The 13,117-nt window shown below is 36.0% G+C and overlaps 1 protein-coding gene across 1 annotated transcript in view; it reads left to right on the top strand.

Annotated features, from left to right (window-relative positions):
* The first annotated feature begins 1,750 nt into the window (after positions 1-1,750).
* Positions 1,751-13,117, top strand: part of larp4b (La ribonucleoprotein 4B) — a 38,199-nt gene continuing 26,832 nt past the window's right edge. The window contains exons 1-2 of the mRNA XM_008434693.2: positions 1,751-2,279; positions 9,252-9,385. Coding sequence (XP_008432915.1) covers positions 9,305-9,385 — 81 coding nt within the window. The 5' untranslated portion in view covers positions 1,751-2,279; positions 9,252-9,304. The remainder of the gene's footprint in view (positions 2,280-9,251; positions 9,386-13,117) is intronic.

Here is a 13,117-nt window from a genome sequence, read left to right as displayed (position 1 = left end):
AGAAAAGCACCAGACACAGTTTAGGTTGAAGTGAGACTTCCTGTTTCTACTCCAGCTTTGTTCTGATGCTGTTTTCTGTCTGCTGAGCCTGGTGGTCTAATATGTATGAACACATGATTAGTTTTATCAATTTTAAGCAAAAAATAATAATTTGGAAAAGTTTTTTAAGCTTTGAAATTTTTGCAATTGATTATATTGTATTTTGTCTTAAAAATACAACAATTTGCTCATAACTTTACAGTTTTTTTGTCTTTCTAATGATATCATTTGTCTATTAAAAGTACTTTTGTAGTAAATTTTTCTCTTACTTGAGTACATTTTTTAATGGTACATTTTTACTTTTATCCGAGTATAAATACTTTAGCACAATTTTTGGCTACTTTATTAAACGTCTTCTTTCAGATGAGATGAAATTGGGAGAAAACCTGTTTCCTGCTTTTCCCCCATAAAACCTTTCGCTTTAATCACTTCCAAATAGAAAGGGCTACACCTGATTACGGTAATTTCCAGGTTAGAATTTCAGAGGCAGATTTAATGTAGCATTTGGAGCCACTGACTTTTCACATTGTGACTCCAAAATATATATTTTTAGTTTATTTTTCATATTTGTGGCTTTTATTTTGGTAAAAATGAGTTGCACCATATTTCCAACAACTTTTATAACTTTTAACAGGAACAGGATTAGTTTGGGTTTGATATAATCACTTCAAGTAAATTCTAATTTCCACGTTTGAACCCAGCATTTTCCCTTAAAAAGATTTCTCTATTTGTTTTTACAGGAGATGATTCTTAGGAAAAATAATACTGACTTTAATAATAAAAACTGACCCCCCCTCCCCCCACAGATTTCTATTTTTCCCCAGAATTGTGAGAAAAAAGTCTGATTTCTTAAATTTTAAATTCTGATTGTAATCTCAGAATTGTGACTTTTCTAAATTCTCAGATTTAAGTTGGAATCGTAACCTTATGGTTGTAATCCTCCAAAGTATTTTTCACATTTCTTTTTCCATGTGAAATTTCCACACATGTATACATTCATCCTTTCTTTCAAAGCTCACGAGTTCTTAATCAGAATTGCAACTTTCTTAATTTTGAGGGGAAAACACAGTATTTTGAGATTTCATTTTTAATCCTTAGATAAAAGTGAAAATCTTTTGATTAAAATCTGAATTCTAAGATTAAAGTTAGTTCTGATTTTCTTTCTCATAATTTTGAGGAGAAAAAACATAAATTCTGAGATTACATTTTTAATTCGGAGATAAAAATGTTTAATTCAGAGGTAAAAGTCAGAAAATTTAATTTCTTCCTCAGAATTCTGAGATGAAAATCTGAATTTTCACTTTAATCTCATAAATCTAGTTTTTTTTTCTTTCTTGAAAACTCTGAGATTAAATCGGGATTTGGACTTTTCTTCTCAGAATTAGGAGTAAAAAACTAATTCTTACATTAAGTGTATAATTCTGAAATTTAAGTCAGAATTGTGACTTTTCTTCTTCAGAATTCTGAGATTAAAATCAGAATTTTGTGATTAAAATCAGAATATTTTTTTCCTGGTGGTCGTAATCCTCTTCAGTATTTTTCCCATTTTTGTTTTCCTTGTGAAATTTTCACGCATTAATTCTGTTGATTCAAAATGAGCGATATCCATAGTCTAATAATGAGAATGACATTTTAATTCTCAGAAATGTTCTACTTTGTCTCCAAACTCGTTGGAGTAACTCCTCTGCTGACCAATAGACGATCTTAGTGCTGCACACGAAAGGGAAAGGAAACGCCGACTTCTCCATTCCAAAATCCCTTCTGCCTCATCTTTTAGCACCAACGGCTTGTTTGATCGATTTGAAGCTTTGAGACGCTCTCTCCTTGGCTTCAGGGCTTCTTTCGGTCGCTTTTCGACTGCCTGTTTGCGCAGAGCCCGCTGTTGGCCTGGAGAAATCCATCACCGCTTGAGATTTGAGGCGCCAGATTTATTGAGCCCGAGTGCACAAAGTTGATAGTTAGCCACCTAGCTAACTGTTAGCTCGCAGCCCTTTTTTGGTTCCAGCTTCGGGGGCGTCGTTTTGCGCTACATTTGGCTCCCGACAGCTAGCAGCTACACCTGAATGCTCCTTTTGGTGAGGTTTAGAGCTGCTGTCGGTAGAGAAGGCGCTCCATATTGGCTGCTCGCTGATAAGTCAGCGTAAAAAGCCCGGAAGGAAGCCAAAGTGAAGGCCCGAGTCCAGCAACACCAAGAGCCGCCTCCGTCAGTGTTTGTACCGCCGCGCAGTGAGAGTTGACAGGTGAGTGAGAAACGGCCTTTACCATCCCGTGGAGGTGGGAATGGATTGACATCCATGTTTTCTGCTATTGTAACTAAATATTGATGTTATCTGTAACAGTTGAGGGGTTGGGAATTTCGCGGAATCACGCCATCTTTCCAGTTGTAGTTAGCCGCGGTTGCTACTTTCTTAGCTCAGTTAACTTTACAGCAGTGCTTTTTAACAGCTGGGTTATGTTGGCGTTTAAACGGTCATATTCGGACCGAACCGACCTCTGATTAGGTCTTTATAGTACCTCCCCTTCACCTTCCAACCACAGACCGGTCATGGCCGTGGCCTTTAGCCCGGGAGTTGCAGTCTTTCTCGGTCTGCATTGCGTCTGTGGTGGAAGTTGCTGTGTTGACTTGGAAAGTTGATCCAAACAAACATGGCTGTTGTGTTGGGAGGCGTCATTATTTATAGCTACATTTACATTATTTCTACCCTAAAGGTGGATGCTTTATACTTTTCGTCTCAAAGTTTTATGTGTTTTTATTATTTTTTTGAATATACAGCGTGTTGCACTATGTCAAATCTTTTGTTTTGCAAATCCAAGGGAATGAGAGGAAGTATAAACTTATGTATGCAACATTTATTACATGTCTAATACAAATATACAACATTTAAACACGCATTTATTAGTGAGCGCATCAATATAGTATCTATTTAAATTTAATTACAGCAGCAAGAACAATCTTTTTAGTTTTAAATTTGACGAAAAACGATTATCAACAACAAAAACATTAATAATAATAACAATAATAATATTTATGTTTGTGTGATAATTAAAAATAATCAATATTCAACTTATTTCACAGTTTAATGCCACTTACTGAAGTTTTTTTCTGGTAGTTCTGAATTAGCAATTGATAATTTTTGACTTTGTAAAGAATGGGAACTGTCTGTAGTTATTTATAAATCAATTAATCTTATGATTAATTAAAACAAACCAAATATTCTCCATTTGCATGATTTATCAATTTTCCTTTTTCTCTCTTTCTGCCAAAACCTGGATAACAAAAGTCTTCAGTCTGTTGTTTTGGACCCAGTTGGCCCTTTTTTTGAAGGACAATTGTTGTTGCAGAGCCTGACTTTGTAATTCATTTTATTTGCTGTTTTGTTTATTTTTGATATTTAAAATGTCTTCTGGCTCCAGTGTTAAATGTTTGTTAGAATCTAAAGTTTATTGATATTTGAGAATGTGTTCTTGAAAATGATGTCAAAACAACAATATTATAATTTATCGCAATAACTTCTAATTTACAATTGATCAATTTATCATTCAAAAATTTGTTCTTGTGGCACGTAATGCTGCTGAGAACCTTCGAAATTCGCTTCAGAGACGTCTTTTCTTTCAGTGTTTGTGTTTTGGATAAAAATTGCACGAAATTTATTGGTGATATTGATCCACTTAAATTATATGTTTGCTTTGCCACATTCCAGTTGAATTTTTAAATTTTTACCCGTCAGGATTTTTTTTATTGTCTTTTCAATTGAATGTTCACCCATTGAAACAACTCAAGAACAATTTTAACCACCTTTTTGGATTTTAGACGAATGATATTAAAGTAGAACAGAACCATAAATTAAACTGGCTGATTAAAATGTCAAACATGGCTGTAAAATAAGTTTTTAAAACGTTTACAAGCAGAATCAAAGTATCAATCTGGAATGGGTGAAATGGATTTGAAATCTTTTCACATATGTTTTTTGTTTTGTTTTATGGATTTCTAAAAAAATATTTTTGATATTATGGAAACATTAGAAGAATAAGATGTGAAACTAAGATTTATCTTCCTGTTGCTCTTATTTTTAAATAGAACAGCAGCAATTTTTCCTAATTCTGCTGAAATTAAAGATGCTTTTCATTGAATGTCTTTTATAATAACAATTATTTGTGGTGGTAAAATCTAGAGTTGTTGCAAAACAACATAGTAACAAATTCACCAACATTCACAAAATATCACAATATAAGCGTTTCATATCTATAATTATTGATTTGTTTTATGTTTTAAATATCTGAAATGCTGCCAAACTGTTGTATTCAGTTTTCACTTCACATCGATGTTTGAAATTTTGAAGCGGTTATGAGGCACAACCTGAAACTGATGCAGCAGCAGGTTAGTCAGCAAGCTGTTGCTAGGTAACCAAAGAGTGAGCGAGTTGCTAGGCAACCGGAGACTGAGTGAGTTAGTTGATTCCACCAACCTAGCTTAGCAAGGGGTTGGGAGACTTTCCTCTGCCTACATCCCCCAGAATGCTGTGCTTAGGAGTTCAGTGAATATTCTAAATATTGAATGTTGTATCACATGCATTGATATTGATATTGATCACATGTTTATTGCAATATATATAGTTATTGATTTTGTTTTGTTAAGAGACTCTGTGATTGACTCAATGCAGATTGCTTTGGCTTTAGCCACCAGAAGGTCGTCATGTTTTCTGACACTCCAGAATGTTTTAACTACTGAAAGCTTCATAATTGGTATTTTTTGAAGGGGAATCTTTAAAGGCAACTTTTTGCAGTTGAATTTTTGCATTTGAGTTTTTAGGGCAAATTTCTCCAAGTGAATTTTATTTTTTTTTTAGGTGAATTTTTAAAAGCAAAGTTTTGTCAGTTAATTTTTTACAAAGCTTTGCAGTTGAGTTTTTAAAAGCAAATTTCTGCAGGTTATTTTATTTTAATTTTAGGTGAAATTTTAAAGGCAGATATTTGTAGTTGCATTTCTGCATTTGAGTGTTTGAAAGGCAAGTTTCTGCAGGTGTTGAGGTAAATTTTCAATTAAACTTTTCACTGTGCAAATTTTACAGGCAAAATTTTGAAAGTGAAATTTTTTCTGGCAAAAAAAAAAATTGATACATTTGCAGAAGATTAAAATTCAAAAAATCATCAGAGTCTAATGACTCTGCCATAATAACCTTTTTGTAATTACTATGCTTATTTCCCAGAGTTTTTATTTTGGAACATGTTTTCACAGTGGCGCAGTTGGTAGAGCTGTTGCCTTGCAGCAAGAAGGTTCTGGGTTCGATTCCTGGTCCTGGTCTTTCTAGTTTGCATGTGCATGGTGGGTTTTCTCCAGGTACTCCGGTTTCCTCCCACAGTCCAAAAACATGACTGCCAGGTTAATTGGCCTCTCCAAATTGCCCCTAAGTGTGCGTGTGTGTGTGCATGGTTGTTTGTCCTGTGTGTCTCTGTCTCTGCGACAGACTGGCGACCTGTCCAGGGTGACCCCGCCTCTCGCCTGGAACATTAGCTGGAGAGGCACCAGCACCTCCTGACCCCACTAAGGGACAAGGGTGTAAGAAAATGGATGGATGGATGAACATGTTTTAACATTTTAATTGTATTTTCTACTGCATCTTAATGACAAATTCTGTCTAGAGACTATAATCCCTGATGATTGTTTCTTTAATAAACAGTTTCTCAGTTTAATATCTTTTTCTCCAGTTTTTCTCATCTTGCATGTGGCTTCTGTGAAATCCAAACTGTTATCCTGCTGGAGAATCTCTGATAAATTATTGCATATCAGGTTTAATTCTTGATCTTAGTAGACCTGTGTTCTAAAGAAGCCAATTAAATCTGCGTTCCAAGACTCTGAAACAGAACCACTTGTTCGCCTGTAAAAAAGTCAGACTGGAAACATACTTGGTGGACCACTGCGGCTTTTTGCGCCAGATTTATTTCAGAGAACCACGGGGTCATAAATTACTCCGTAAAATTACACAGAAGGAAAACAAAGGTGTGGAAAACGACGGGAGGGTGGAGGATGTTTTGGTTCAGGATTGTCTAGACAATGAGACTGACTCACTGCCCTACTGTTCATGTGTTTCAACCCGGGTCAGGGGTTCTGTTATGTTGTTATTTTTAAGCTGGTTTGACTTGGAAATCACTGCTTCAACATGTTTTTACTCAAATAAAAGCAAAAAGAAATTATTCAAGGGGAAAACATGTTTGACAAAAAGGCTGAGTACTGAGTAACTGATCATAATATATGATTTAACAGCAAATTTGAAGAAGCCTCTGACTGAAGACGCTGTGTACAGTACATGCTAGCACACGGCAGTACAGTACTGGATGCTAATTTATAATCTATACTCAGACCTGTTGCAATAAGCAATGAATCGATTCATTGCATAATAAATTAAAACATGTAATAGTTTCCATTTTCATAATTTATGATTTTTGTCTTTAAAAACTGAATCATTAAAGTCTTCGGTCTGGTGTTTTGGTCTCATCTAGCCCTTTTTTGGAGGACAGTTTTGTTTACATAGACTTCATAATTAATTTTATTTGTAGTTTCTGTTGTTTGGTTTATTTACTTTGAATATTTGAAATATCTTAAAAGTTTCTGTATTAGTTACTCATTAAAATTGAAAGTTTGATTTTTGAGGATGCGTTCCTGCATTATTACGCCATTACCATTAAATATGGCCTCAAAACAATAACATCGTTTATCACAATAACTACTGGGAGGATTTATTGTCCAGCTAAATGTGTTATTGTGACAGGCCGATGTTTATTGTATCGTCTTGGTTCCCAAGCGCCTCAGCAGATAGAAAACATTAGAACAGTGGTTCTTAACCTGGGTTGGATCGAACCCCAGGGGTTCGATGAGTCGGTCTCAGGGGTTCGGCGGAGCCTCTGCCGTGGAGGTAAAGACACACTTGTGTAAAGTCGTGATGACGCCCCGCTTTGCCATCACTTGCAGCAGAGGATCACGTCACATTGCTTAGCCAATCAGTGCTGCGGAGGGGCCCTGATTGAAGGAGATCTACTCTCAGCATGAATTTGAACTTGTGTCTTTAATTACTTCAGCAAAACTCACCGTTTTTACCAAATTCTATAGTCTAAATCTGCTCCTTAGTCGCATCTTTTCGGGGTTGGTACTGCCTCTAGTGGCGAGGGGTGGTAATACGGCTAATATAATTACATTACTAAATCAGAATACCACAAAGTATTTTGTGTGTGTGGGTGGCGGGGGTGTGGAATAAGAAGGGTTCGGTGAATGCACATATGAAACTGGGGGTTCGGTAGCTCAAAAAAGTTTAAGAACCATTGCATTAGAACAATAAAGTTTATGCACAAACAAGAGGTCTCACTTTGACATAAATTGCAGGTGTGTCTCTGAAACATGTTTCAATCAGTAAAGTTAGTATCCAGAAAGTTTACTCAAGTAAAAGTACTGCTACTCCATAATATTAATCAAGTAAAACTAAAACATATCGTTACTGTTTTTTCTTTCCAAAAAAGTTACTCGTGTATTTATAAATGAGTAAATGTAGCTAATTACTAATAGGAATGCACAATAAGTAACATTGGTATCAACTGACGTTTATTTTTTAACACAGTTGTATCGGCCCAGTAGTGAAACTGGGCCAATATTGTATAATATCAGTTATCAGACATAACAATATTGACATAGGATATTGTTTTATTTTTTTTATCAGTGCATTCCTAGGTACAGAGACAGATTTCTGTTTCTATAATATTATCTAACTGTGCTTAGATAAGATTCTACTTTAAAATGTCAACTCCACATGTTTTTTATTTTTAAATAAAAGTGAAACTTTTTACATTAACTGCTGTCTTTCTCGGCTCAGAATCTAAATAATTCATAGTTTTAAAGCAGGAAACCTGGAGAAAAATACCTGAAAAGCTCTGGACATGTTTTCTTGTAGTTTGTATAAAGGAATCTGAAGCAGCTTGTTACAGACCGAACCATTGAAGAATGTGTTCCCCGTTTCTAAAAACAATATATTTACATCCTATTAGTTTGTGCAAGTACATCTCTGACCTAACTGTACATTTCCAACATTATCACTGCTTAGTTTTAAAAGTGCAGTCGCTTACTGCAGGACGTGGATTTAAACCAGGCAAGTTGGCGTAAATATCTAATAAAAAGTCATTTTACTCCAATACATTGTATAAAACAGCTTTTAATTAAAAAAAACTACAAAGAAATAATATAAAAATAATTACTTAATACTAAAAAAATGCTTTTAATTCTACTGTTCAGGAAGGTTTTGATCCTAAAATGGTTATTTTTTCAGATTAGTTTTTTTTTCTGAGCTCCATTCATATCTGTGGAATGACACACTGACTGTGTATCATCGTCATCGTGTGGTTCAAAGGTCACCAGCTTTACAGCCATGCCATTCTCTCCCTGCTTTGTCTGCAAACACAATCAGAGCCCGTGTCACAGGCAGGCACCGATTGTTGGGCCGGATTATCAGCGCTTCACACACAGCTTCAGCAGAACGGCAGAAAATACGTGTTTCCACCTCTCAGGAGTCGAGTTTTAAAAAATGAGACTGTCAGCCGAGGGTGAGAAAACTAGAGAGTTACAGGGCCTTTAAAAAGTATTTGCCTCTTTTATTGATGTTACAAATCAGCTAAGAGCAACATAATTGTTTTTTACTAAATAAAAAACCCCCCAAAACATTTAATATCAAAATAAAAACTGTTTTCTACCAAAATGCATTTTAAATAAAAATATAAATATTTAAAGTAACTGAGTTAATTCAACAGAGGTCCAGTCAAGTGGTGCTAGTTGTCTGGAGATAACCTGAGTGCAGTGAGTCTGTCTCTAAAATGGTCCTTTTGCTAATTTAATACCTGCTCAGTCTTTGCCTTTTAATACAAAACATGAAGGGATTGTAAACAGAACATTGTAAACAGAGTGAGAGATATTTTTACTGTTTTGTGAAATTAAATGTCAACTGTTTCTGCAGCTCCACAAACAGAAATACAGTTTACTTTAAAAAAAAAAAAAAAAATCCGCATGCTAATCGCGTTAGATTCACTTCTGTTGGCCATATCTTTGTCTCTCCTTAAAGTAACTGCCGGCCACTGACCTTTGACCCGCTCCGTCCACCCACACGTCACAGCTGATATTTGCTAAACATCCGCGTTCAAAGCTAACGTGTTTTCGTCTCCGTCTGCTCCCTCTGAAGCTTACTTGGTGACACAGAGACTTCTCCCTGAGGAGCCAAGAAGCAGACGGCTCATGACTTCTGACCAGGACACGAAAGTTGTAGCTGAACCACAGGTGCAGCAAGTACAAGAGGCAAAAGAGAACTCTCATTTGGTGAGTTTTGTGTTTTTTTTCTTTTGCTGTTTTTCAGCGTTTCTGCTTTTGTGTGCATAAATTTAAGCAAGGCGGTGTGACTTTTGACACCTCTGAAGGCTCAAATTGTTGCTTTCTATCTGATAAGCCAACATGTGGCCTGACGATGGTATTGTGTTGAACTATTTGCTGGCGGTTCTCCCACACTGATTGTGTTTTATGAAGAAGAAATTCTTGGTGAATGAAAACATCTCCTGTAACTGAAGAAGCACAACCTGCTTTTATTTCTTTCCTTTCGTGAGTTTAGGACAAATAAAAACCCAAACAAACTGGAAGAGTGCCGGATTGTTTGTGTGCCACTGGAGAAGCAGCACTATTTATATACATTTTTGATCAATTTCATGGTGGTTTACGTTTTAAATTTTGCATTTATAATTCTGGAGAATATAATTTGAGACTAACTTTGAGTTTATGTTCTTGTTTTGTCAACAGTCAAATAGAAATCCAGCAAGAAACAAGAATAGTGAATTGCAGTGGTGCATTGTGGGGCTATTTTTTTTGTCAATTTAGTTAAATCTGCAGTATGTAACTTTTATAAATGTTTATTTACATATGCGTTAAAACTGTTAGCATATCATTACAGTACAATATGAGGCAGATAATCTGTGAAAAGATCAGCTGCTGCTATTGTCTGAAGAAATGCACCAAAATAACCAATCAGAGCCTGGAGGAGGGTCTTGGTGCTGCCAATCGTTCTCATGTAGTTGCTGCTAAATATTCTAATAGTGGATAAACGACTTACTGCTAAAAGAAAACCGTTTATCAGGCGTCTTCGGTTACCATGCTAACTAGCATTAGCGCTCAGATCAAGCTGTGTTAGCTGCAGTGTAGCAATAGGGGCAGCGTTAAGATCCGCCTTCTGTCTCTGATTGATTGTTTCTAGTTGGTACTGGGAGCACTGGGATATGCCAGAGGAGCTTGATGTTTTTTTTTGTTTTTTTTTTTTAAACCATACTGTCATGACAAAGTGACAGATTCAGCAAATATGCCAAAAAAAGTGCATCGTGTGAAATTGGAGGTCTGTTGGGTGTGTCTGAAGGGCCCAGTGTGTTGATCCTCAGGTAAATCCAGGTCTTTCATCACCGTGATGGAGGAGAAGGCTCCATCCTCCTGTTATTATTTCAGAAACCTTTCTTAGAAAGCGTTGCATCAGGACCAGCGGATAGTTCATCTCCCTGATGGCTGCAGCCATCAGTCACTTCCCTCACTTTGTTCCCAGATGTTGAGGAAATGGCCTCCTCGACTAGAAACACACTTTACATGTCGAAGTGATTCATATTAACCGCCTCTGTAATGCGAGCTGCGGCCTGTTTTTATTTTTGGAGATGATTGGTTTCATTGTAAAGCAGAGATTAAATTCTGACCCATCTTCTCTCTTTCTCTCCAGTTTTGAGTAAAATAATAATTATTACCATTTCAGGTAAACTGTAAGCATGTTGGTTAAATGTGAAACTGTATTAAAATTTATTAAATCAACACTCAGCCCCTCCAGTTAATGCAGAGGATTTTTATTTGTTAGAATATCTGTTCCCATGAGGCTCGTATTTAAGGTTAAAAATAACCTCTAAATAGTTTAGTTTTCATTAAGACCACATTTCTCTATTTTCTTAATTGATCTGATTTAATATTCTAATCTTAAATATCAAGTTTATTACCTGTAGCAGAAAATCATCATCATAAACAGAAATGAGTATTTAAAATATACACCGTTTCACTACAAGTTAATTTAATTAATTATGTAAATTATTGACATTTGACCCCACGCGCTAATTTTGAGTAATTAATTGCATAGATTTTAATGCGCCTGCAGGAACCGATGCATTCACGTGTTCCTGGTATGCCCGTAAACCTGACGCACAAGCGACATCCGCTAACGATAAGCTAACCGGAGATTAATTTCTGCTTCAAAAACGGATCTGATTGGATGTTGGAAAAGACTATCGTTATATTCACGTTTTGATAAAGGAGTTAGCCAGTCATTGAAGCTATCCTAGCTTAAAATGGCATCTCAATGCTCAATATGTAGCTGCAGCAGAGACGCTAACACTAACGCTAGCATCCACTGCCAACATTTCTAAAGAAAGTCCATGAATGAGCAGGAGTTCCTGAAACACTGGAAAACTGAATTATGTACCAATCTGATGGCTAATCTAAGGGTTTACGTTGATTTTAAAAATACACATTTTAGTTTCAATTTTGAGGCCCTAATTTAAAAAAATCTAATCCCTTCAGGTCTTATGATTGAATCTGTGATGCCAACTTCACCAGTTTTTTCTAAACTCTCATATCCAGAGTTGGAAAAATCAGTCTGATTTAAATTACCCGATTGGTTTATAATAAACACAGCAGTTACTGTTTGTGTACACATTTTGAAGCAGCTGTGGCTGCTGATCTGCACATGTAGCCTCACAAAGATTATGTAACTTTAGGATGAGAAATCTTTCCAAAGAGAAACGGTGGCTCCTAGAGATAAGAGACATCCAGACTCTGCAGAACGTCTCCAAATTCAGGGAGCGGAACTGAAACCTAAACATCCAGAGGTGTTAAAGAACTGAAAAATGCTCATGCCAAAGCGATGAAGGCTGTTTTACTTTTCAACCTCTCTTCTGCCTGGCGTCTCAAAAGTCTCCTGAAGGCATTCGAACAGCTTGCATGGCGTATTATTCCTCCATGGAGCTGCTTGGACCTGCTGGGTTGATTGATGGAAACACATGGTTGACTTCTGCAGTGACTGTTTGGGCTAAATGTGGTCACTAGGCGGGAAGCCCCAACAATATACAACCAAATAGTTTGTAGGCCAACAATTTGGTTTGATTTTTGATTTTACCTTTGTGTGTTTTTGATCAGATGTTAAAGCTGCAGTATGCAACTTTTATAAAAATAGTCTTTGCATATTTGTTAAAACTGTCACCATGTGGTGACAGTATTTGATAATACAAATAATTACATGATAAATGATAACAAATATAGTAATTTCCATTTGTATGATTTATAATTTTTCTCTTTCTACAAAAAACTGGATGACAAAAGGCTTCAGTCTGGTGCTTTGGTCTCAACTAGACCTGCTTGTGAAGGACAATTTTGTTAGAGAGTCTTCATAATTCATTTTATTTGTTGTTTTGTTTATATATGTTGGATATTTAAAATGTCTTTCTGCTCCAGTCTTAAATCTTCATTATAATTTAAAGTTTATTGATCTGAGAATATGTTCTTGCATTATATTACTTGAAAATGGTTTGAGAACAACAATTTTATCGCTTATCACATTAGCTTCTGAGACAATATTGCAAAATTATCAGCAAAATTTGTTATTTTGACAGGCCTAGATACAATCTGTCAAAAGATAAATCTTCTCCACATCCTCTTTAAGCTGCTATTGCTGTCTGAACAAATGCACAGTTCCCAACCAAAAACAACCAATCAGAGCCAGGAGGCGGGTCTTAGTGCTGTCAGTCACGCTTGTGTACTCTGCTTAATATGCTAATGGTGGAAAAACAACTTAAAGCTACAGGAAAACTGTTTATCTACTGTAATAAATGTCAGGCTATGCTAGCTGCAACAAGGGGAATGAGCAGCGCCACATGGCATTGTTATTGACAGCGCTAAGACCCGCCTCCTGGCTATGATTGGTTGTTTATAATTAGCCAGATTATCTGCCTGATATGAATAAATATGTAAAAACGTGTATATATA

The sequence above is a fragment of the Poecilia reticulata genome, linkage group LG17, assembly GCF_000633615.1.
Source record: "Poecilia reticulata strain Guanapo linkage group LG17, Guppy_female_1.0+MT, whole genome shotgun sequence".
NCBI classification, from domain to species: domain Eukaryota; kingdom Metazoa; phylum Chordata; class Actinopteri; order Cyprinodontiformes; family Poeciliidae; genus Poecilia; species Poecilia reticulata.
This window is presented reverse-complemented; position numbering and strand designations above follow the sequence as displayed.